The sequence below is a fragment of the Eriocheir sinensis genome, chromosome 25 (assembly GCF_024679095.1).
Source record: "Eriocheir sinensis breed Jianghai 21 chromosome 25, ASM2467909v1, whole genome shotgun sequence".
In the NCBI taxonomy this organism is placed as follows: domain Eukaryota; kingdom Metazoa; phylum Arthropoda; class Malacostraca; order Decapoda; family Varunidae; genus Eriocheir; species Eriocheir sinensis.
The window spans coordinates 10,738,816-10,764,511 of record NC_066533.1 but is presented as its reverse complement, the minus strand read 5'-3'; the positions used below and the strand labels follow the sequence as shown (position 1 = coordinate 10,764,511).

Sequence of the window (25,696 nt, the reverse complement as noted above, 5' to 3'; positions counted from 1 at the left end):
TTCAAAGGCTGTTCGCTGTAGGCATGTGACTGGCCGGCCTCTTGAAGACTCCGGGCCATACTCTTGAACATAGCGGCGCCCGTGCACACACATTCAACAAAAGCTTTCCTATGAGTTCTGGACATTTCCTTGGACAGTTTAATGGTCCCGTTGGTGGTTTAACGAAGCTTCTGCACCATGGACGTGAAAATTACACTCAAGAGAACCAGATTAATCCCCTTTTCGGCCTTCGGAAATAGTGGATGTGGAAGGTGGAGGCGTCTGAGAATACCGACCTCTGTGTTCTTGCGGTCTTCATGTTCTTGCGGTCTTCATGTTCTTGGGGTCTTCATGTTCTTGGGGTCTTCATGTTCTTGGAGTCTTCATGTTCTTGGGGTCTTCATGTTCTTGGGGTCTTCATGTTCTTGGGGTCTTCATGTTCTTGCGGTCTTCATGTTCTTGCGGTCTTCATGTTCTTGGGGTCTTCATGTTCTTGCGGTCTTCATGTTCTTGCGGTCTTCATGTTCTTGGGGTCTTCATGTTCTTGGGGTCTTCATGTTCTTGCAGTCTTCATGTTCTTGCGGTCTTCATGTTCTTGGGGTCTTCATGTTCTTGGGGTCTTCATGTTCTTGGGGTCTTCATGTTCTTGGGGTCTTCATGTTCTTGCGGTCTTCATGTTCTTGCGGTCTTCATGTTCTTGCGGTCTTCATGTTCTTGCGGTCTTCATGTTCTTGCGGTCTTCATGTTCTTGCGGTCTTCATGTTCTTGGGGTCTTCATGTTCTTGCGCTCTTCATGTTCTTGCGGTCTTCATGTTCTTGGGGTCTTCATGTTCTTGCGGTCTTCATGTTCTTGCGGTCTTCATGTTCTTGCGGTCTTCATGTTCTTGCGGTCTTCATGTTCTTGGGGTCTTCATGTTCTTGGGGTCTTCATGTTCTTGGGGTCTTCATGTTCTTGGGGTCTTCATGTTCTTGCGGTCTTCATGTTCTTGCGGTCTTCATGTTCTTGCGGTCTTCATGTTCTTGCGGTCTTCATGTTCTTGCGGTCTTCATGTTCTTGCGGTCTTCATGTTCTTGCGGTCTTCATGTTCTTGCGGTCTTCATGTTCTTGCGGTCTTCATGTTCTTGTGGTCTTCATGTTCTTGCGGTCTTCATGTTCTTGCGGTCTTCATGTTCTTGCGGTCTTCATGTTCTTGCGGTCTTCATGTTCTTGCGGTCTTCATGTTCTTGGGGTCTTCATGTTCTTGCGGTCTTCATGTTCTTGCGGTCTTCATGTTCTTGCGGTCTTCATGTTCTTGCGGTCTTCATGTTCTTGGAGTCTTCATGTTCTTGCGGTCTTCATGTTCTTGCGCTCTTCATGTTCTTGCGGTCTTCATGTTCTTGCGGTCTTCATGTTCTTGCGGTCTTCATGTTCTTGCGGTCTTCATGTTCTTGCGGTCTTCATGTTCTTGCGGTCTTCATGTTCTTGCGGTCTTCATGTTCTTGCAGTCTTCATGTTCTTGCGGTCTTCATGTTCTTGCGGTCTTCATGTTCTTGCGGTCTTCATGTTCTTGCGGTCTTCATGTTCTTGCGGTCTTCATGTTCTTGCGGTCTTCATGTTCTTGCGGTCTTCATGTTCTTGCGGTCTTCATGTTCTTGCGGTCTTCATGTTCTTGCGGTCTTCATGTTCTTGCGGTCTTCATGTTCTTGCGGTCTTCATGTTCTTGCGCTCTTCATGTTCTTGCGGTCTTCATGTTCTTGCGGTCTTCATGTTCTTGCGGTCTTCATGTTCTTGCGCTCTTCAGTTCTTGCGCTCTTCATGTTCTTGCGTTCTTCATGTTCTTGCGGTCTTCATGTTCTTGCGGTCTTCATGTTCTTGCGCTCTTCAGTTCTTGCGCTCTTCTCTGTCTGTGATTGTGCCTCAGAAAACAAAAGAAGAGATGGAAGAAAGTAATTGATTAGTCTATTATTAGAAAGACATTGACATCTTCAGCAAGAAACCGCCGAGAAATACCAAGGACGAGGACGAGAAGGCCGCCACGCACACCGACTGTCCTTGTTTTTTTGTTATATATTCTTTGCGGTGGAGGAGTGTGTCCGTACGCGCGCTGAACAAAAGAAATACTAAAAAAAAAAAAAAATAACAAAACGATATCACAAAGATGCGGCTCATGCACAGGCGACAGAAAAAAAAAAAAAAACCAGAGAGAGAACACCGCATCGAAAACACCGCCTCAAGAACACTGCCTCAGCCTCACCGATGCCTTGCCGCGCCGCTCAGTCAGCTCGTCAAGGCAAAAACTGTAATAAAGCGTCTGGCGAGCAGAGCGCGGCACCGTTAGAGGTCCCACATCACCTCTATATTTAGGGACAACGCGGGACCAAGTTCAAGGGAGACAGTCCGAGGCACAAACCCTGCTGAACCCCGCCACCTGGAACCTTCAAGAAGTCTTTACCTCTAATAGACCAGCCAGCCGACCAGTCATTCTGCCACCAGTCAGTCAGTCAGTCACTAAACTATCCATCCTTCAAGTCAGCCATCCAGTCATTCACCTATTCTGCCTTCAAGAACTCGTTACTGCTAAAAGACCAGCCAGCCATTCAGTCAGCCAGCTACTTAACTATCCATCCTTCCAGTCATCCAGCCAGCCATTCAACCTTCAAGAAGTCTGCATCGCTACCAGATCAATCACCCAACCAGCCACCCAGCCAGCCAGTTAGCAATTCAGTCATTCAGCCAGCCAGCCAGCCAGCCAGCCAGCCAGTTAGCAATTCAGTCATTCAGCCAGCCAGCCAGCCAGCCAGCCAGTTAGCAATTCAGTCATTCAGCCAGCCAGCCAGCCAGCCAGCCAGCCAGTTAGCAATTCAGTCATTCAGCCAGCCAGCCAGCCAGCCAGCCAGCCAGTTAGCAATTCAGTCATTCACCCAACCAGCCAGCCAGCCAGCCAGTTAGCAATTCAGTCATTCAGCCAGCCAGCCAGCCAGCCAGCCAATAAAAAAAAGCATCCCACCATCAGCCCACCAGCCCAGCCAATCCTCTGACCAAGGCTCTGGTGACCTGCCAATCAACAGCCCCAGGACCGGATGACCAGCCAATCCCGAAACAGTTACCAGCCGGCAGACCAGCCAGTCAGAGGCCTGAATCCGCCCAGCCACCAACCGCATCCGCTAACCAGTTTGAGGGTGGATTCCATGATTGTGGTGTTAGCAACAAGAGGGAAGTGGCTGCGGTTTTTGTGGGGGAAGAAGGAGGAAGGGAGGGGTTGGAGGAGGCGCACCCCTTCACGTGTGGAGTGGATGGTCTTTGGGGAGGGCTCACGCGGCCGTTCCATGGGACTGAGTGGCGGTGGGCGGGGCTTAGCGGCCGGGACTTCCCCTTCCATAGACCTGCTCTCGCCTTCCCTCCGTTGGAATGTTCGTCACTCTTGTCTTGGTCTTGGTCTCTCCGTCCGGGGCTCTTGAAAGCTTGTGGCTGTGATGGGATGTGCGTGGCGGCGTCCGTGGGCGTGGGCGTGGAAACACACACTGGATGGATGGATATGTGGGTCGCTGAACTGATGTGTTTGTGGGGGTGGGAGGAGAGGTCATGTCTGTGTGTGTTCTCCTTCTTTTCTTTCTTTGTGTTCTCTCTATTTATTTTCCATTGCTATTTTCTTTTATTCGTTTATTCTAATTATCTTTTTTTTGTTGTTGTTGTTCATTTTCATTCACTCCGTTCTTCTAATTTTCTTTCCATCTATACTTTTTTTCCATCCTTCTATCTCTTTCCCTCTCGATCATGTGTGTGTGTGTGTGTGTGTGTGTGTGTGTGTGTGTGTGTGTGTGTGTGTGTGTGTGTGTGTGTGTGTGTGTGTGTGTGTGTGTGTGTGTGTGTGTGTGTGTGTGTGTGTGTGTGTTAGGATGCTGACCACGCCCAAAAAAGGGAAGCAAAAATGACGAAAGACTCCTGTACCTTCCTCCTTCCTTCCACTTTCCTTCCTCCTTTCCTCCCTCTCCTCCTCATCCGCATCCTGCTCTTCTTCGGTTGAGTGTTTGAGTCCACTTCCCTCTCCACTTCCTGCTCTTCCTTCCCCTACCCCTCCTCCTCCTCCTCCTCCTCCTCCTCCTCCTCCACCTCCTCCGCGTTCCCTGCTGCCGGAGGGGAGTCAACACTGGCAATCTTAACCCCAGCTGCCGCCCAGGACACACGCGCCGCCCCTCCTAAGCACACACAGGCACACACACACACACACACACGCACACGCACACGCACACGCACACACCCGCCTCCCTCCTCACACACAACCTCAAATCCAACCCCCCCCCACACAAAATATTACCCCCAGCAAGCCCCAACAGGCCACCAAGTATAGGCTCAGCTCCCCCCCCCTCCCCCCATCGGTCCCCAGCCTACCCAGCCGCCTCCCCAGTCAGCCGGTCACACTGGAAGCCGAGTGAACCCAAGCTGACGGCGGAACCTGTTGGAGGAGCGTGCCAGGGAAGCGCAGTACGGGGCCTCGCTGGCTCGAGGAGAAAAAAAAAGAAAATTATGATGTTGGTTAAGAAAAAGAAAAAATTCGTAAAGGATGAGCTTGTAGAAGAAGGAAGGAAGGAACGATATGCGGAGAGGAAGGTGGAGGAGTGTGTGTGTGTGTGTGTGTGTGTGTGTGTGTGTGTGTGTGTGTGTGTGTGTGTGTGTGTGTGTGTGCAAAATAGGTGTCGTGACTGCTGGTGCTGTTCAACAAGTACATAGATACAGACAAGTACACCGCGCTAATCACTGTATTTACACTTAATGACACGTAATAACTTCATGGCTATCACTCCCGCGTCCTTGTCAGGCACACGGCTCGCTGCGGGGTGCGAACTGGGGACATCACGAACAAGCTGTCTACCTCACGACCATATGTACGAGTGAGCCGAGGAAACAGCTTCTTATTATCATCCAGTAAAGACTAAAAACCTAACTATACTTCAATAATGGCGCTAAAATCTAATAATATATGTCGACTAAGGTAATTTAGGAACAAAGTAGAGGGCAAGGTTTGTAAGGCATTTCGTAACTTCACCCAGGAAACTATACAGCGACAACAACAAGAAGTAAACAACAACAATAAGAATGACAAAAAGAATATTTCCGTGTACGGCGTCTCATAACATCATCCCAGGAAACTATACAACAACAGGAACACAAACGACAACGGCAATATATACATTTAATAACACGTAATAGCTTCGTGGAACACATCACTTCCTTGCCATGCACACGGGCTTGGCGGGGGGCGGGGGGGCGGGGGGCACCAGCATCCCCCGGCACCAGCACCGCCAGCACCGCCACCTCCAGCACGGTAGCAGTTTTTTCCCTCAAGGACTCGGCGCTGAGGGCGAGGCACCGTTGCGCGTCGGCCGGCAAAGAGCAAAGTTCCTCCGGCGCTGGGCAATAATAGCGCCGCAAGGCCACGGGGGGACACTTGTATCGGTCTACGAAGGGACAGACGGAGCGGGGCAAAAAAGTGAACGGCAGGACCTTTTCTGGAACCTTTGCACCCACCCCTCACACGGCCCCACCCTGCACACACACACACACGCACACGCACACGCACACACGCACACACACACACACACACACACACACACACACACACACACACACACACACACACACACACACACACACACACACACACACACACACACACACACACACACTCACCTGCCCCTAATCTCGGACATAGTAAAGGGATGAGTTATATATAGATTCAGAAAGGAGGATTTGAATACGCGTGGGTCACTTCCGTAGTTTTCCAGTCAGCGCCAAGACGAATAGAGACTCGTGCAAATGATGGGGAGGGGGAGAGGGGGCATTTCGAGTGTTTTAATTATCATCATCGTCATTATCATTATCATCAGTTATTACTAGGCCACGGCAGAATAGAGACCTTTCCTAACGTCCTCCACTTCTCCCTCTGTTCTCATGTATTTGTCGAAAACTTGAAACGAAAGACCAGTTTTAGGGAGGAGGCTGATTATTTCTCAGACAATATTCTAATGTGCAGCTACTACTACTACTATTACTACTACTACTACTACTACTACTACTACGGATACAGTTTCTACTACTTCGACAACTATTACTACTGCCACTACTATATACCACTGTCACTTTCCTACTACGAGCTTGAATTCATCCCCCAGTCGTTATAAGATCTAACACACCGGAAAGAGGATGTGCATGGTCTGCCTTCCCAGTTTTCCCTTCTTAGGATGCAAAGAGACAACCGCGGGACTAGAGGCAGTCGAGGCGTCCTTCCAAGTGTTTTAGGAAAGTCACTCCGCGGGGCGTTTCTTAAACAAACAGAGCTGACCCGCCGGAAGGAGGATGTGGGCAGCCTCCTTTTGTGTTCCCTTCAGCGTCGAGTCAGCTTCCTCAAGGCGCAGAGACGGACGCGGGACCAAAGGCGATTCCAAGTGTTTATATTGCGCAAGAATGAGACTGGTCTGGATTCTTAGGAGCCCCGCGCGGGGACTCCCCTGGACGGTGTAGGCGTGGTAACTACACCCAACCCGCCACCCGCTCCCCCACAAGTCACCCGGCCCCCGCCAAGGACGCAGGACCCGGTGCTCTCCTTGCTGGATCCCAGGAGCCTCACTTGGTGTGGAAGCCTTGGAGGGCACGGAGGCGGCAGCTACGAGGAGTTCCGACACCAAGAAGAGAGACGCTGCTGTGCCCGAAGGATTAACCTTATAGTTGTGTGCAACTCGGGACTTGGTGGAGACGCTCACGGTAACTAACCCCTCTGCAGCACCGGTGTTTGTGTGATATCTGAAAGCAGGAAGGAGGTTTTTGGCCTGACAGTGTGCCCCGAGAACAAGTCTAAGGAGATTCTGTATACTGACTGAGACGTGTGATTATCTCGCTCTCTCGCTACTACCTCATAGGCGAAGCAGTGTGGAAGATAATTTATAAAGAGCTACTGACTGAGACTGTGCGTAACATCTCTCTCACTCTTGCTACTACCTCTCGGTGACTGGCGTTCTCGTTTACTAGCTCGTGCTCGTAATGGCGCTTCGACTGGTGACACAAACCTAGTGACGCGTTCTGAAAACCGATGGTTACAAGTTCTTGACGCTACCCCCCCAAGCAGCAGTGTTTGCGGGATTAAAAGTTAACATGACAACCATTACCATCCCCCTTCGTCTAGTCCTCAGCAGTATTAGGTGAGTTGTAAGTATCATAAGCCACGTTCTCGAACGGCCATTCGGCCTCTTGCAATCTCCCTATGTTCTTATGTTCTTACACGCCCACATCCCCTCCCCGCCAACAGCCCAGGCCAGCGTTCTTTAAAACCCTCAAACCGAGACCCAGTTGGACTTGCCCTCACGCCTCACCCTCATCTTGAAGCCTCTTGCCTTTAGAAAGAGTTGAGCGCCTCCCGCCGTCTGGTATTTGCTTATATTTTGAAGCCCCTTGACATTATTAAGAGCTGGCGCCTTTCGTCATATTGTGTTGAGTTGATTAGCGAGAAAGTGACGACCTAGTTAGCTTACCCTTAGTCTATGGCAACGCAATGCTGGGGAGCGGTGTCTTGCGCACTTTGAAGAATCCTGGCCTAGCGAGCAAGCCCTTCGCCTAACTAGACTGGCTCATGGCAAGACAAACAGACACTCAAACAAACAGACACGCGAACGAAACAAGTGATGGACGAGATGACTGAGAAACCCATCTACCTCAAACCATTTCATCGCCTCTCATACATGTATACTTGCATATACATACATTCCTGACCACGTGACCTCTAGCTTACAGGCGCCGGGGGGGGGGGGAGGGGGTTGGAGTCTTGTAGTTCCTGGTGACCTACCTCGGAGGACATCCCCCCCTTGCCCCTCCCCTCCCCCCCTTCACTCCACCTCTCCTCCCTCCCCCGCCTTGCCTGCTGTAAATATTGGTGCTGATAATGGTGTTTGGTGGTGCTGATGCTGGTGTTGATGGGTCTAACGGTGGTGGTGGTGGTGGTGTTGATGATGGTGGTAATGGTGATGGTGGTGGTATTTTCTCTCTCTCTCTCTCTCTCTCTCTCTCTCTCTCTCTCTCTCTCTCTCTCTCTCTCTCTCTCTCTCTTTCTTGATGACTATGGTGTTTGTCGCGGAAGTGGCTAGGAGGGGAGGCGTGTTTTTTTGCCCATTTCTATATACGTGTGTGTGTGTGTGTGTGTGTGTGTGTGTGTGTGTGTGTGTGTGTGTGTGTAATACGGGATGATACAACGAACACGAAAGAACAGAAACAGCGGTCTTTTGGTATATTTTTTTATTTATTTAAGATCAAGAAATTTTACAAGCCAAGAGAAGACCGAACAAAAATAATATTAAAGAAATGGAGTGAAGAACAAGACAAAATAAAAAAAAAAGTAAATGATTCGATGTAGTTCCAGGGATTGTCTTTGATGATTCTCCCCTTGAAGGCGTTAAAGTCTTAGGAAGGAAAAGGGATGAAAGAGCGACAACACCGGCCAACTCTAGCATTAGGAAGTCGGACAACGTGTAAGATGGAGGAAACATAAGCAGAAGAAAGGAAAGAATGAAGGGATGAAAGAGTGACGACACCGGTCAACTCTTGCATAATGAAGTTGTACAGCGTGAAGGATGTTGAGGCGTAGGGAGGAGGAAATGCAGCAGGAGGAAGAGCGTTGTTTCGTCAGGGTTTGAACTGGTCACCTTTGGCAGGCCCGCGCCCAGCCACCGCGGCAAGGCTGGCGGTGAGGCAACGCGGCCCAGCCTCTGTAAAACTTGTCGCCGCTGAGCTGATTCCTGTTTACGAAGATTGGGCTGATGATGACGATGGTGATGCCACGTGAGAGAGTGATGATCCCTTCCTCCCTCCTTCTCTCCCTTCCTTCCTCCTTCCCTCCTTCCCTCTCTTACCAGTAGATGGATCGGTCATAGCCACAGGTGTTTTTAGTAATTGAATATAGTTTTTTTACTCTTACCGTCCACGTGAGAAATGGCACTTTCGTCCATTCTCTCCCTCCCTCCCTCCCTCCCTCTCTCCTTCCCTCCTTGCGAAGCGTAGATAGACAAGTCGAGTTCATTGAAATTCTAAGCGGTTTTCTGCTGCATTTTTCCTCCTCCTTTTCATTTTCTTTCTCTCCGTCCTCTTGCTCACAAAAGTTTTAGGCGACTCTAGTTTGCGACTCTGTTTTGCTTTCCTTTCTCCTCCTCCTCCTGCTCCTTCTCCTCTTCCTCCTCCTCCTCCTCCTCCTCCTCCTCTTCTTCTTCCTCCTCCTCCTCCTCCTCCATCTCTTGCTTTGCCATAAATCGTGTTCACAAAAGCTCAAAACGAATCGTAGTTGCAATTTTTTTTTAGTGATTCTCCTCCTCCTCCTCCTCCTCCTCCTCCTCCTACTCTTCCTCCTCTTCCTCCTGTTGCTGTTGCTGCTCCTCGCGAGACCACTCCTAAAAACCCATCCCGGGGAACTCCCGCGCGAGAACTCATCTGGTTCTGGAGACGAGTGTTGCCAGCGAGTGATCCATTTCCCCCAGTGGCACTCTTTTCTTCCCTGGCCCGCGAGTTCTCTAATCAGAGTAAATTAACAGTCGTCAAGGTTGTCGACCCAGCTGGCGCGGGAGACCTTCGCCGCGGGGAGAGTGGAGTGCGTTCAGTTTCCCTCTCAGCGGGGAGAAGAGAGCATGGCTGCGTATGCGTGAGTGCGTGTGTATCTGCCTGTGTGTGCGTGTGTCGGTGCAACATTTCAAGTGGGTGGATTAGTGGAGCACCTGCAGGAGTGACTTGTTCCCCCGCGGGCGACGGTGGTGGTGGAGAAGGTGGAGGTGGAGGTGGAGTTTTTGCTTCTGCTGTGGTGGTGGTCAGGGTGTGGCCGATGTTGTGGCTAAGTACCTCGGTAACTCTCCTCTGTGTGCGTGTGTGTGTGTGTGTGTGTGTGTGTGTGTGTGTGTGTGTGTGTGTGTGTGTGTGTGTGTGTGTGTGTCGTTGTCCTTAGGCAGTACAGCGAAGGACTTGTCAACTTTTTTTTACACTGCAGAGGAGACAGACAGACCAAGACCGGAGACAAATATAGATAGATGGATAGACAAATAGAGATTGAGAGAACAGCAACAAACAAACAAACAAAAAAAGCATCCTGGAGACGTGGGGGAGAACAGGGCCGCAAGAAGTTCAACCACGAAGCCAGGTGATGGGTGACGGGTTACGAGACTCCCTATACCTTCGCTCACGCTGGGCAGGGCGGATCAAGGCGCCCGACCGATGCATTGTGGGTCGCCGTAACTCAAGGGAATGGCGGAAAGGTCAGGGCGTGGTGGTGGTGGTGGTGGTGAGGGTAGTGGCAAAGGTCAAACTCGTAGGGAGGAGACTGGGTGTAGTAGTGTTGTGTTGTGGTAGTGTTGGTGGAGATGGTGATGCAGGTGGTGGTGCTGGTGAGGTATAGTGGTTAAGTTCGTAGGGAGGAGCATGGGTGTAGTGGTGTTGTGTTGTGGTAGTTATGGTGGTGGTGGTGATGGTGGTGTATAGTGGTTAAGTTCGTAGGGAGGAGAATGTGTGTAGTGGTGTTGTGTTGTGGTAGTGTTGGTGGGGATGGTGGTGCTGTAGGTGGTGGTGGTGATGGTGATGTATAGTGGTCACGTTCGTAGGGAGGAAAATGTGTGGTGGTGCTGTGGTGAGGATGACGATGGTGATGGTCATAGTGGTGGTGGTGATGGTGGTAGTGGTGGTGATGGCTGTATAAACGTAGTGGTCAGACTCGTGCGTGAAGCTAAGGGGCAGGGCGTGGTGGTGTTGGTGGTGATGAAGGACACCTGTGCGCTCGCCAAATACGGACTTATAACAGAGACGGACGGAGTGACAGAGGTGGACGGCCATGTGTTGGATTGGCAGCGAACTTAAGCCATTGTGATCCGTCCGTTAGCCAAGTGATGTGTTATTGCGTCACCCAGGAAGCCGAAAGGATTTGAAAGACAGTGAATGAGTGAGTATGTGAGTCAGTCAGTGAGTCCTTGAGTAATAGTGCTTCGTCGAGTGCGTGTGTGAGTGAGTGAGTGCAGTTTCGTCACTTAGAAGTCGGAAATGAGTGAGTGTGTGAGTGAGTGCGTGAGTGAATGGATGAATGAATGAGTTTCCTTGAGTAATAATCCTTCTATAAGAGTATGAAGTGAGTGAGTGTATGAGTAAGTGCAGTTTTGTCTCCCAAAAGTCCGAAGTGAGTGAGTGGGTGAGTGAGTGGGTGAATGAGTGAGATTTTTAGAGTAATAATCCTTCTACAAGAGTATGAAGTGAGTGAGTGAGTGTTGTATCGTCACCCAGAAATCAGAAATGAGTGAGAGTGAATGAGTAAACTAGTCCAGCTTCCTCATACGCAATTCTTTTTTTTTTTATTCTTCCCCGGCCCGACCTCCTCTGCGATACGTCATAAGTGCTTCCTAAATCCTTGCCTGCACCTTTTGTTGACGCTGAAGCAACAACGGAGTATCGAATCGCCCGTCTGTGCTCTCGTGTTTGCCTTTTCCTAAACATATTGACCGAAGCAGAGTCTCAGCGTCTCGTCCTGTCCTTCGATGTTTCAGTTTCAACAGTTTTCTTCATTGTTTTTTCTTACTGTTCAAGGGCCAATGCAACGGAGATGAGCACCGAGGCCACGCGCAGCTATAACTTTTACCTCACGATCCTCATTTTAAAAAGCCTCTTGACTGCATGGAAATAGGGAAGGGAACGGAGGAAAAATTGGAAGGGAAGGAAAGAAGACAGCAATAAGAAGGAGAAAGAAACAATGAAAGAAACAAAGAAGAAGAAAAGTACCAAGACAGAGAAAGGAGGAAAGAAATATGATACTGAAAGGAAGAGAGAGAGAGAAAAAGAAAAGAAGAGAGAAGCAATGAAATTAACACGTGACTCAGATAACGTTATTGGGATTTTTCTTTGTATCTTTGCCATCTTTGTTTCTTTCTTTTTAATGCGAGGAGACAGAGCGAGAACCGGAACAAGAAACAATAAAAAATAAAAAAAACTGCTCGCATTGAGGCTGTTCGTGCAAATATATAACAAGAAGCTGAAAGGAAAAAAAATATCGTCAGTTTTTTTCTCTCAGGTGATGGAAAATGTGTGTGTATATGTGTGTGTGTGTGTGTGTGTGTGTGTGTGTGTGTGTGTGTTGCGTGAGTTTTTTTGTTCAAAGGGAAACTTCCGGGTGAGGTTAGAAGTTATATTGTTCCCTCTGCGTGTGTGTGTGTGTGTGTGTGTGTGTGTGTGTGTGTGTGTGTGTGTGTGTCAACCACGTTTTGTGCCGATTTTTTTGTTTTGTTTCACGCTTCACGCTAAAGAAATCAAACCCTTCATCTCTGTCTATCTATATATCTATCTATCTATTCTTCTCTGATGGTACAGTTATTCTCACTCCTTCTCTCACGACGCATTACAGCCCCGAGGCGTACACACACACACACACACACACACACACACACACACACACACACCTTTGACCTTCTGAGCCCTCGGGTGTAGGAGGGATGAAGTGGCCATATATTTTTTCTTACTTTTTTTTTTTGGTCGATCCCAGCCCGACCTTCCTTCGCTGTCCTTGCCACCACCACCTTCATCACCACCTGTCTCACCACCACCAATACCTGTCCTACCTTTTTTCGCCCCGTTCGTGACATTTAAGCACGTGTAGGTGGCAGGTAGGTAGTCAGGTGAGGATGAAAATACCTGCTAATGGGTTAAAGCTCACAGAGAATTACACACTCGACTTCCACGCGCCGGGTAGAAATTATTTAAGGGAGAGAAGGAGGAAGAAAAGGTGGGGAAGAAAAAATAAGAGCTGAAGTATTACGCGTTAGATAGAAATATATTAACAGGGAGAAGAGAAACAAGAGAAGGTAGAGAAAAAAAAAGGAGTTGAAATATTACCCGCATGGTAGAAATAATTTAAGAGAGAGGAGGGAAGGAAAAACTTGTTAGTTGAAGTTCATATATTACATGTCAGGTAGAAATGATTTAAATAGAGAGGAGAAGGAAGAGAAGGCGGGAAGAAAAAAATACGAGTTGAAGTTCAGATACCGTATTACACGTCAGGTAGAAATTATTTAAATAGAGAGGAGAAGAAAGAAAGAGTGAGGAGAAAAAAAAAGTCGAAGTATTAATAATGTTGAAGGGAAAGAAGGTGTGAGGAGATTTGAAATGTCAGGAATGTTGTTTTTGTATTATATAAAAGAAATATGATCCGGGGAACATGAGAGAAGAGAAGAGAAGTGAAGAGAAGAGAAGAGGGTTTACAAGATATCAGAGAAACAGCTGATGAAATAGTAGGGGAAGAAAAACGAAATAAAGGGAGAAGAGAACGAGTCATTAGGTAAGCAAGGGAGATAAGGGCGAGGCGTCGGTAGGTAGAGCGGACAAGGGCGAGTAAGGGCGTGTCTAGGGGAGCAGGTTCGAGGGTGTCTGGGAGCCGTGTGTCACTGGCGGGGAGGAGGAAGTGAAAGGCTTCCTGTATGGGCACCAACCAAGGCCCTGGAAGGACAGAGAAGGGTGGGCACGGGTATAGCATTACAGTCTGTGTGTGTGTGTGTGTGTGTGTGTGTGTGTGTGTGTGTGTGTGTGTGTGTGTGTGTGTGTGTGTGTGTGTGTGTGTGTGTGTGTGTGTGTGTGTGCGCGCGTGTGTGTATGTGTGTGTGTATGTGTGTGTGTGTGTGTGTGTGTGTTTGTGTTTGTGGTCTCGCGCCCTAGTACACCCACACTCCTTCCGGGCTGCACACACACACACACACACACACACACACACACACACACACACTTTAGTGATTATGGGGTATGCAGTGCGGCCGTAAATGCCAGGAGGAAGACGGATGAGGAGGAGTGTTTAAGGAGGAGGAGGAGGAGGAGGAGGAGAGCTGAGCAGGCATCCGACCACTGATTCTGTGGGTAGACGAAGCCACTTTTTAGCTAAGTCTTGCCCGCGATGACCTCGGCATTTGGAAGTAGCTGGACAGTGTGTGCTAGAAGGCGGGGCTGCGAGAGAGAGAGAGAGAGAGAGAGAGAGAGAGAGAGAGAGAGAGAGAGAGAGAGAGAGAGAGAGAGAGAGAGAGAGAGAGAGAGAGAGAGAGAGAGAGAGAGAGAGAGAGAGAGAGAGAGAGAGAGAGAGAGAGATGCATCTTTCTTAACTCGAAAATGAAGGGAATGGACGAAAATTACACACACACACACACACACACACACACACACACACACACACACACACACACACACACACACACACACACACACACACACACACACACACACACACACACACACACACACACACACACACACACACACACACACACACACACACACAGTTCACTCGATCTAGTTGTACGTTTTTTGTTTACAATTCCAACCTTTTGAGGCGAGTTCACACTAAGGCTCTTGCTCTAACCTTGCCTTGCCCTACCCCACCCCACCCTTCTCTCTCTCTCTCTCTCTCTCTCTCTCTCTCTCTCTCTCCACCCCCTTCCCCCCTCCCCCCCTCCTTCGCCTCCGGATATGCTATTTGGCACGACTTAATTATTAGAGCAAGATTTCAATATGATTTCCTGGGTCGATTTTTTCTCTCCTCGTAGTCTGTGTGTGTGTGTGTGTGTGTGTGTGTGTGTGTGTGTGTGTGTGTGTGTGAGTGTGTGCGCTCGTATTCAGGAGGCAAATCAGTGCTGCCCGACATGCGCCGAACCCTAGCGATAAGAGCGTTTGGTTTCATCCCTAATCCGCCGTGACCTTAAGGCTTTCCCCGCCCTACTTCACCCAGCAAGCCGCAGCGCCCGCCATAAAGCTGTCAATAGCCGTGTATATCCATCCATACCCTAATATGTGACACCCGTTCAGGATTACAAAGGATACACGAGGATAAAAGAAGATGTAACGAGGTCGACACATTCTACAATTGCGTTAGTCACCTCCCATATAAAGCTGTCAATAGCCCTTTATACTCGTCAGTGCCCTAATATGCGGGCGCTCATTCACGATCACAAGGATAGAATAGGATATAAGGAGACTACAAGGAACTGCCAATCTCTTTAGTTGCGTCAGTCAGTCAGTAGGTCAATTCCCCCTTCCAATATGTCGTCAGTAGCTCTCCATAAATGTCAGTACCCGAATATGTAACTCCTATTAGTGACTGTAAGGGTACTCAAAGATACCCAAAGAGAACACTACAGGGATGGTTTTATTTAATGTTTGCGTCAGACAGAATCAATACTATTTTTGCTGTCGTCCCTCATCATGTTGTCAATTGCCCTTCCTAGTCATCAGTACCCTTTACTGGTGACAAAATTACAACAAAGTGACTCTCGTACTCTCACACTTACGTCACAGCGCCCAATAACCAATCGTGTCATGCAGTACTCCCGCAAGTCATTCATTCCTATCGTAAATCAATCCCTCGCGCCCATAAATACGTCAGATCGCATACTAGTATGTTCCAATGTCCTTTAAATCACTGGGTATTCCCCTTAACAAAAACTGAGCGACATGCGCGCGTGTAAATCTGTCAATTGTCGCCAAGCCGTTAAGTAGCTACCGTTCTTAAGTCGCTATTTACCCTCCACGGCTCCTTATCTAGAGCGTGGCGTGAATTCGGGGATCTGCCGTTGACACACACACACACACACACACACACACACACACACACACACACACATACACGCACACACGCACACACATGCACACGCACACACACAGTCATCATCATCATCATCATTACCATCCACCTCTTTACCCTTTACCCTCCTCCTCCTCCTCCTCTTTTTTTTTTTTCTCCTCCTCCATTCAGTCGAGTCGATGTAATTGTAACACAGACATTGGAAGGAATTTCTTCTCAAGCCGAGTCATCCGCCACTGGAACAATCTTCCCTCAGAAGTAGTAAATGCGAATACCATCAACTCCTTCAAATATCGAATCGACCGTCATTTCGTTGCGTCAGGAGTAAACTGAATTCCGAGGTGCTTTCATCTGCTCCCCAGGCCCCAAGTGGCTGTCGAGCAGATTAATTCACCAAAGCGGGCAACCTCGTAATGTGCCAATAGGCTTTCTGTTGCCTGAATTTCCATGTTTCCGTGTTTCCTCCTCAATGAATCACCTTATTTCCGGTGCAGTGATGTAGCTTTGTTCGGGGGCTCAGAGCGGACAGGTAGTTAGCTGATACGCGCCCGTCACCTGGCGAGCTCGGGTAATCTCCCCACCTGGTTATCGGATCGAGGTGCTTCACGAAGTCATATTATACTCTCGTCGGCGTAATCTGGCGTAGCGGGATGGCGTGTGCGAGTGTGTGTGTGTGTGTGTGTGTGTGTGTGTGTGTGTGTGTGTGTGTGTGTGTGTGTGTGTGTGTGTGTGTTATAGCATTCGCCGCTATTACTGCTTTTGTTCTGCTATTTTGTCACAACGTTATTTGCTATACTTTTCTTTTTTCATTGGTGTGTGGTGGTGGGTAATAGTCATTTGTTTTACTTGTTCCTCTGTTTTTCCTCTTTTCTTACGGTTAGGGAGACATGACGAAACAACATACTAAGAACACAAGCTCGCCCAAAAAATAACCCACGATGTCCCCATACAAATAAAGTGAAATTGGATATAGGGATGATCTGATGTAATGCCAAAGATGACTTGATAATCTCCTCCCTTGCTGCTGAAATGTTGCCTAGTGTGACACAGTGTTATGTGATTCCTGCCCCGGCAGCGTTCCCTGCAGCGGCGCTAACCTTGGCCTCTTATCTTTGCCAGTGAGAGCGAGGTGAGCGGTAGCAGCGCCCTCGTGTCTCCAGTCCAGAGCCGCAGACGCCCGACGCACGGACTTCCGCGCCAACACCCGCACAGCCGCGTCAGGAAGGTGAGCGCGCCGCCGGAGTTGCAGCCGCACTTTGGATCTCCAACCCAGCACTCCCACCCCCACGCCCACGCCCACAACGTCCAGGGCAACGGCGGCGCGAATCCCGACCACGCGGAGAGGTCCTCCACCTCGGAATACATCTATTCTCTGTCCTCACAGCCTCAGCGTAAGTGTGTGTGTGTGTGTGTGTGTGTGTGTGTGTGTGTGTGTGTGTGTGTGTGTGTAAAAATGCGATAAATGATATAGTGCGGAAGCAATATTGCAGCGGATTTTTATGAATGCAATGTCTTCCCCCCAGTGTCTCGGGCAGCCTACAGCGGATCTGACTCCGGGGTGCCGTCAGACTACTCGTCCTGCGGCGGCCAGCCTCGCCACAACCCGCAGAGCACCTTCTCCCCCTCCCCCTCTGTGAACGACCTCGCGAACCAGCACCAGAACCTCGAGAACCAGGACGTGAGCTTTTACCAGTCCGACTCTGATTGTGAGGTGAGTACTGTGCGTGCGTGCGTGCGTGTGTAATAATGATAATAATAATAATAATAATAATAATAATAATAATAATAATAATAATAATAATAATAATAATAATAATAATAATAATAATAATAATAATAATGATGATGATGATGATGATGATGATAATAATCGGTTTATTAAGTGATTGCAGCTGTTAAGCTGTGTGTTTGTGTCTGCGTGTGTGTGTGTGTGTGTGTGTGTATGTGTGTGTGTGCGTGTGTCACGGCATGGTCACGGCAGCTCAAGATGTGACCCGCCTGTCTGTTCTATTTCAGAGCATGGAGGACGTCCACTCGCCCCAGGGTCACCGCCGTTCTGGTGCTGGCGTTGGGATGAACATGAACAGCCAGACCTACAGTCACGTCCACACGGAACCCTCGCCGCTGGTGCTGCCGGTGAGCTCTCCTCCCCCCCTCAACCGCACACCCACGGAGCCCATCATGCACGCGCCGCCGTCCCACGCAGGCGCAGGGCACCACAACCAGGCCCGCCGCCATAGCATGGTGGTGCAGCTCAACCTGCAGGGGGCGGCGGCTCCGCTCCACCACCCGGCGCCTAACCCCACGCGCTCGGTCTCCATGGTGTCGCTCACCGGCAACCCCGTAGTGTCCAGCATGTACCCAAATCTACACAACGACACGCAGTCCATCTATAGTGACGTAGGCTTCAGTCCGCCCGGAAACTACCACGGCATCCAGCACATGGACTCCCAGGCGTCCCTGACCGGCATCACGCACAAGGTGGACAGCCAACAGACCCTCGTCAACGCACACCCCGACGCCGGCTGTATGTCCATGCCGGAGCCCCATTACTACGGGCCACAGCCGATCGAGGACGAGGAGAAAAGAAAATGGTTCTCTCACACCTTGAGCGAGAACATGAGCATCATTTACGCGGTGTTCCTGGTCACCCTCGGCATCGTGATCTACCTGGCCGACACCTTCAATAGCCACAACTCCGCCATGGCCGAGGGGTTCAACGTCTTCCTGATCGTGGTGCAGCTTCTGTGGTTGTTCTCCGTCCACGTGGATGTCCGCCGCTATGTCAGCCTCATCTCCCGGGCGCTAGAGGAGGCCAAGAACAAGCAGCTGAACAAGGACGAGCAGGTGCAGCTGGAGCCCACAGGAGACGGCCAATACCAGCTGCGCATCAACGTGCCTGAAGCCCCGAGAACCATCCCGCAACACTACGGCTTCACCTCCGGCAGGCACGGCGGCTCCCTATACCTCAAGATCGGGGCTACAGGTAAGGACGCGTTCACACAGTAGGGTTAGAGGGATAGTTAAACAGATAAATACATATAGACATATAAATAGATGGGCAGATTAATATATAGATAGATGTTTTATTGACCACGAAATGCAGGAACATGACATACACTGATCGAGTATAAGAGCTGCTTTCTACTCACTGGTCTAGTAGGCTCCTGGGGTAGGCTCTTCCGGGCGGGTGATTCATGTTTGTCTTCTCTTTCCCCTCGCAGTGTTCTGTCTTGGCTACCTGATCCACACCGGCCTCAACCTGGGCCAGAAGATCCTGTACCTGACAGAAGATGACCCGGTCTTCGAGAACTGCACCTGCACAACCGATGTGATTATGTACGTCCTGCAGCCCGTGTACGCCTTCTACCAACTCTTCTTCATCTTCAAGTACTCCAACGTAAGTCACTCCTACAGGGTGTCTAACTTCTTAGTGCATTCATTCATTCATTCGTTCCTTTCACTGGTACACTAGATTACTCAAGCACTCCAATGTATTTCTTATACTAGTGGAAAGTCTACTCTGGTTCACCCGTATGCTGTCCACCTTCCTCATGCAAGAATTAATCAGCATCTTCGCTCTTGAAAAATCACAGTTGGTCATAGATTTGGTGAAGAAGTAATATTTTCACGTTAAGTAACACACACACACACACACACACACACACACACACACACACACACACACACACACACACACACACAGGTCTTGAGTGTTGGTGCTGAGCTTTTCTCTCTCCCCGCAGCTCATCATCAACCGCAGGAAGGTGCTGGCGAGGTTTGGCATCATGCACTGCATCGCCTCCTCTCTGTGCTTCTGGGTCTGGACCATCTTGCAGGAGACCCTTCAGGCCATCTTCATGAAGAGCAAGGGCGGCGACTATGGCACCACCGAGGCCTACTCCACTGCGCCGCTGCTGAGTGACCACGACGCCGATGACTCCTTCGAACAGGACGAGGACACCCCCTTCTACACCAAGCCTCTGCAGGCGGATGCCTCGTCCTGGTCAATCAACTACGGTTGCGAAAACGACACACACCTCTCCAGCATGATCAACGCCACCACGCCCTACCTCTACCCCTTCAGCATTGAGTTCAACATCCTGATGGTAGGGCTCTGGATCCTCCTCTGGGAGAACATCGGGAGGTTCGAGAGGCACACACACATCCCGTCAGTGGAAGTCACCTACGAAGAAGACAACATCAAATCCCTCACGTCGAACTTGATCATTTACGTGGACTGCCATGCCTCCAACCGCGGCCTCTTCGCTGGCCTGCTGATGACAGTCGCCACGGTTATCTCCATCATCCTCTTCTTCATCTTCTCGGCGTCAGAGGACACGCGGGCTCTCGGAAGCTACGTCAATGGCGCCAGCGAGGTCGTCCTTCTCACGTGCATGCTGGTCGCCGGGTTCTTTGCCTTCAACTCCATCCGGGTGCTGGATATGATCAAGCATGGCATCAGCGCAGTGGACGACATCCTCCTCTACGTTTGCCTCCCTTGCATCTTCTTCTACGCCTTCTTCATCATGGTGCCCTCGATCACAAACGGGAACTACCTCTCCGTCTGCGTCTCCATTTTGCAAGTGTCCCAAGTTATCCTGCAGACTGCGCTGATGTCCGACGGGCTGCGACGATGCTCGAACTCGGCCACGCTCCAGCACAAGAAGCCAGGGCGAGAGGTGATCACTTACCTCGTGGTGGCTAACGTCGCCATGTGGCTGCTGCAGACCTTCGAAATCAAGAGCTCAGAAGGAAACTCTGTATTCTACGCGTTTTACGGCAAGGTGAGTCTCCAACATTCAGACATGTTTCCAGTGTTATGAATAGTGTATTATATATTTCTCAAACTCACCCCTTCTTTCCTCTCCCTCTCTCCCTTTCTACATGTCCCTCCATTCTTATTCACGCCTGTCCCTCCATTCTTATCCACGCCTGTCCCTCCATCCTTATCCACGCTCATGCCTCGCCCCCTCTCTCTCCACAATACTAATTTTGCCTTTCTTTCCCTTCCGCAGGAGCTGTGGACGCTACTGTCACATCTGACGCTGCCGCTCGCGCTATTCTACCGCTTCCACTCGTCCGTGTGTTTGGCGGACATGTGGAAGGCGTCGTACGAGGCGGAAGAAGCCCACTAGGCAGGAGCGGCCTCTAGCGTGGTGTCTTCTAGAGGCTGGCCTCCATTGAGGCCCTCCGCCACCCCTCCACACCGCCAAGGCAGCAGCAGCAGCATTCTGTACATACATCACCGCCACCCTCCGCCGTCGGCCAGGCATCTCGTAGACACACACTTGAGTTGCTTTCCCGATGATTTCGTTTGTCAACCCGATTATTAGCAACACAATTTACCAATAGTATTGATAAGTTTAAAAATAATAGTAAAAAGGGTTTGATTTTGAACGCTAGTGCACACCCACACCCACCCCCACACACCCACACACACACACACATGCAGTGCCAAGGGCCCGTGGTGGGAGAGGCTGGCAAGCGTGACAACTTGGCCGCGCCTTGGTGTGTACATAGGCCGCCCAGGCCCAAGCCGCCCTCATTGCTCATCCTGTATTTATGATGCCATACAACTGTAGATACTGACCCTCGCCCCTTGTGATATACTGGTCAGGCCGGCGCGCTGCCCTCGCAGACCTCTACGTGGGGCCGGCGTGACGCGCCCGGCTCCTCCTCTTGTGATATGTACATTGTGGAGGCAAGCACACACAGCAGCACCAGCAGCACCAACAGCCTCAGCAGCCCTGGAGTATAGGAAGAAGGAAGCTGCACGGCCGCCAAGGTCCGGCATTACCTCTCGCTGTGTTGATGTACATGTTGTACTTAATTTTGTTTTTACATTGTAAGTTATAAGACGAGTACAAGCTAATCCTTTGTACTTATGCCAAATAAAATATTGATTTATTCTACTTGGGTCATTGTACCTCGTGTGTGTGTGTGTGTGTGTGTGTGTGTGTGTGTGTGTCATTGGCTCTGTGCTGCCGAGAGGCTTCAAAATGGCTCGTAACAGGGTTGTGGTTAGGATATTTGAAAAGAGCTCGTCTCGGGAATCTGTTGTCTTATAACACACATACTATGACAGTAATGTCCTATAATATGGATAATACATCAAGGTCATGGTTAGAATATTGTTTCAAGAAGGGCGCGTCTCAGCAGTCTGCTGTCTTGGCCATGACGTCACCGTCATGGCGGGAACACCTGCCGGGGATGTGGCGGGGTAGGAGTTACGCCGTGTGTGTGCTGGAATATCTTCACTCCGGGGATACTTTTGGGCAGCACATCAGGGGAGTGTGTCCGTGAGTACATCTTGCATATCGAGGGAGGCCCAGAAGTAACTGTCAGTGGCCAAGAGCTGTATAACCTGGAGGACTGGCTTGTGTGCACCTGTCGCCCCTCCCAGGCACCGGGACCTCACCGGCCGCCGGTGGGGGCGTGCCCCGCCCACACGCCCGCGCCGGCAGGGAAGGTGGGACGGCGATGTAAGAGAGCAGTTTGTCAGGTGAGGACGACAGAGTGTGAGCTGAGTGACAGGCAGCCGTTCGTGGTCCTGGCTGGGCCGCGCACCCGCCCGGCGCAATGGCGCCAGATTTGAGTCAGCAATCATTCAGCATTACTGCCACCTTGACATACGACAAGCAATAAAAGGGGAAAATTATATGCCACAAGCGTTAAAGGGCTTTTACTGTCAATATGAATTTAGGTGGTACAATGGTTAGCGTGATTAATAGCTACGAAGCCGCGGGTCCGGGTTCGAAACCCGGCTCGGGCAGTCAGCGCGCAGCCCACCCATCTGTCCATCTTTTCGGACTGGTCGATAAATGGGTCGGTAAAACATAGTGACCCAGATGTCACCTGGGCCCGTGTCCCGCGGTAATGGGTTTTTCACGAAAAAAACCCACCACAGACCCAGGGGCCAATACTATGGAAAGTAGCCCTGCGGCCCCGCGCAGCTATTGCGCATGCCCCCAACATTTACCTTACAATGTTAAGAAAGAAAAGCAAGACTTTTACAACAGGACTGAGAAATTTGCATATCTGTATGATCCAAAGTCTAGGTGTCAGTACGAGTAGCATGATCATTAATGCCTTCAAATGTTTATAGAGGTTTTGCAGCTGACGTCATTAATGGGGGTGCAGGGGTAGCGCGGGCCTGCACGGCCATCTTGATGGTCAGTGGTGGTGGTCACTTACCAAAACAAACCTTGGTGGGGGCTGCACAAGTGCTCTGTGTGCTCGTCATGGGATACGTATGCTGTCCAGTTGGATGTTCTAACTGACACGGGAGAGATGCTGTGTCATTTTATAGATTTCCAGCGAATCCAGAAGAGCGGGGGAAGTGGATAGCAGCTGTGAGGAGGGAAAACTGGCGGCCGTCTGCTTCATCTCGACTCTGCAGTGCTCATTTTGTCAGAGGTAAATATTACAGGCAAGACTGATCAGATTATTACATGAGGTAACACTCATTTATGTATTGCCCCGGGTCCCCTAGCTAATTGTGTGGCGGGGGATTACTCCGGAACTGGATTTACATGAGCTGGCGGAGGTAAACACGCATGGCGGCGCTCAAGCAGGGGAAGAAAATAGGAAAGGAAATTCAGTGGAGGCAAAGTGCACAGAGGGACAGAGCTCAGTGCTGGGTGGAGTATATAAGTGTACGCAGGGAAGTGACCAAGAGTGCGTAGTGTAAGGTGACTTGCCGTCACCTGCTCTCACCAGTCGTCACTTGCCCTCACCTCTTTGCCTGCCTGTGCTGCCCAAGGATGAAAGACATAGTTGTCTCATCGTTGGTGCTGCCTACCTGGGCATCACTGGTCAGCAACAGGAGATCGGCCAGGCAGAGGGACAGCCAGTCAACTGACCAGCCAGACAGTCAGCCAACCAACCAATCAGCCAGTCAACCAGCCAACCAATCAGCCAGTCAGTCAACCACCTAGTCAGTCATCCAGTCAACCAGTCAGCCATCCAGTCGGTCAGTTAGACAGACAGTCAGTTTACCAATCAGCCAGCCAATCAACCCACCAGTCAACCAGACAGCCAGCCAGCTATATCTCCAAAAGCACTGATTTTTTTCGATGCATCTTAGCTTCGCAGCATTCTCAAGCGATCTCGCGTAATCACTTAACACAAATGATGCTGCAGGTCCTGCCATTTGCCCGCGGGTAGTGACTTGAGGATGAGGCACACGTGTTCCGTCTGCTGGGGAGGTGACCACCAGCGGGTTTGCAGACGACGCACAAGGTGCAGACGAAGCTATTTCGTGACGTCACTGCAAAACTTCTATATTAACGAAGTAACTTGAGTTGTTTTTAGTGTGTTTTAGGTCAGCAGTAATGCTCGGAGTCAAGAGAAAGGAGAGGAATCAGGTTAGTGTGGGATGCCTTGTGACTCACAAAAGTTAATCATTTCACTGGACTATTTCACAGATTTAGAGGTTTTATTAGCCCGTGTAGAGGTGCACATTGACAAGGAGTTTACTAGGGTTGTTCATTACATAGCTGGGTTAATCTAGCTAACTACTGCTGCTAATATACCGAAAAAATAGCAGTGATGCTGACCCAGGATGCAGAGTGTGCAACTTTGGGGACTTTACACAGCACTGCAGGCTGTTAGGTTTCTTGTTTCTTTTGCCTTAAGTTGCATCCTCTACTGTAAAAAAATGCTGTCACCCATTAAAGCATTGATATTTCTTTTATTGGTGTAGGTTTTAAAAATCAGACCCAAAATTTGTATATAGGAGAGGCACACAGGCTACTTCAAGATACTTATTAAAATATATACACAACATCATTATAAAAACAAATAGGTATACATAAATGACACACCATCCTTCTCTTGTTGCTTCTATGTTGAGATATGAGTGCCATGGTCAACCCTGTGCCCTTAATCTTGACATTTTGGGGCCTACACACCCACATATGCTTAGGCTTAGGTTGTGGTAATTTCCATGGGCAGTTTAAATAACCTAGTTTCAGTCTGACAAGGTTTTTGCACCATGAATGTGAAAAAACACTCCTGAGAACCTGACTAATCTCCTTTATGGCCTTTAGAAATATTTCTTGTGAGAGCCAAAAGCATCTGAGAATACGGGCCTTGTTCCGTACTGCCTCAAATACCCTTGCCAGCTTTGCTACAAGGCTAGGACAGGGGAGGGTAATTTTTTTTTTTAGTTCCTGTTTCCTTTTCTTCCCTTTCTTCATCACCATCAATTTTTCACCCACTATATCATAGCTACACTTCCCTCAGATTATTTTCTTTGAACTTTCACAGCATGAAATATAGAATATCCCAGTTACACTCCTAGTCACACCACATAATCCATATATAAAAGTAGGGGGACTGAGACTTGCTTGATCCCAAACAATGACAATAGTGAACTCTTTCTTCTCTCCACCCTTTAGTATGACAGTTTTCGTTAAGACTTTCTTGTAAAGACACTCGACAGACCTTGCTAAAGGTGGCAGTCCATCATTGGGTTAACTTTCTTTTGTCTCCCTTTTTTATAATTGGTGAGGCAACAGCATCTTTCCACTGCTGAGGCAATCTGAGGCTTCTTTGATATAGATGTTCATTATCATCACCCATTGTTAGTCCTCAGCAAAACAAAGGCCTTTTTCATCTCCCTGTCCGATGTTAGTGTACTCCATCAAGCCTCAGCAGTTTTTATTTTATCTCTCCATCCAGTTCGGCCTGTTCTGACTTTTCTTAACCCAGTAGCAGTGGGGTCATGTTTCTTAATGGTCCCCCCAAGCGAGAAAAATGAGAAAAAATCACCCCTCACATAAACCATTTCATAATATATATCAAAGCATTTGTGATCAGATTATGTATCATCTATTTTTTGGGGTTAATATCATGGCACAAATTTGGCCCGTCGCTGCTACCGGGTTAAAAGTATCAGTATCTTTTGTAATACTCTTGCTTATTGAGTGTCATTCTCTTCTTTTAGATATGTACTATGAGGATTAACTTTTATGAATCACTGTCTTTACTCTCGTCCTTTTCTTGTATAACTACCCTTGCCATATCTGTCTATCTTTAGCTCTGACACTTTCATCCTGTGACTCCTTTTGAGTGGCTGACCCATAGCAAAAGAATCTCCAGCTCTCCCTCTTCCACCT

General features: G+C 49.4%; 1 protein-coding gene across 8 annotated transcripts in view; it reads left to right on the top strand.

Annotated features, from left to right (window-relative positions):
• Nucleotides 1-21,483, top strand: part of LOC127003349 (proton channel OtopLc-like) — a 104,197-nt gene extending 82,714 nt beyond the window's left edge. For 5 of the 8 annotated variants that reach the window (XM_050869877.1, XM_050869873.1, XM_050869879.1 and 2 more), the window contains 6 exons: nt 16,692-16,963; nt 17,096-17,283; nt 17,589-18,558; nt 18,797-18,972; nt 19,319-20,359; nt 20,591-21,483. In XM_050869877.1, coding sequence (XP_050725834.1) covers nt 16,692-16,963; nt 17,096-17,283; nt 17,589-18,558; nt 18,797-18,972; nt 19,319-20,359; nt 20,591-20,710 — 2,767 coding nt within the window. In that variant the 3' untranslated portion in view covers nt 20,711-21,483. Of the gene's footprint in view, nt 1-6,733; nt 7,153-9,521; nt 9,633-10,326; nt 10,371-16,691; nt 16,964-17,095; nt 17,284-17,588; nt 18,559-18,796; nt 18,973-19,318; nt 20,360-20,590 lie in introns of those variants that run through there. The other 3 variants (XM_050869875.1, XM_050869880.1, XM_050869878.1) reach the window with 3 other exon arrangements.
• The last annotated feature ends 4,213 nt before the right edge of the window (nt 21,484-25,696 follow it).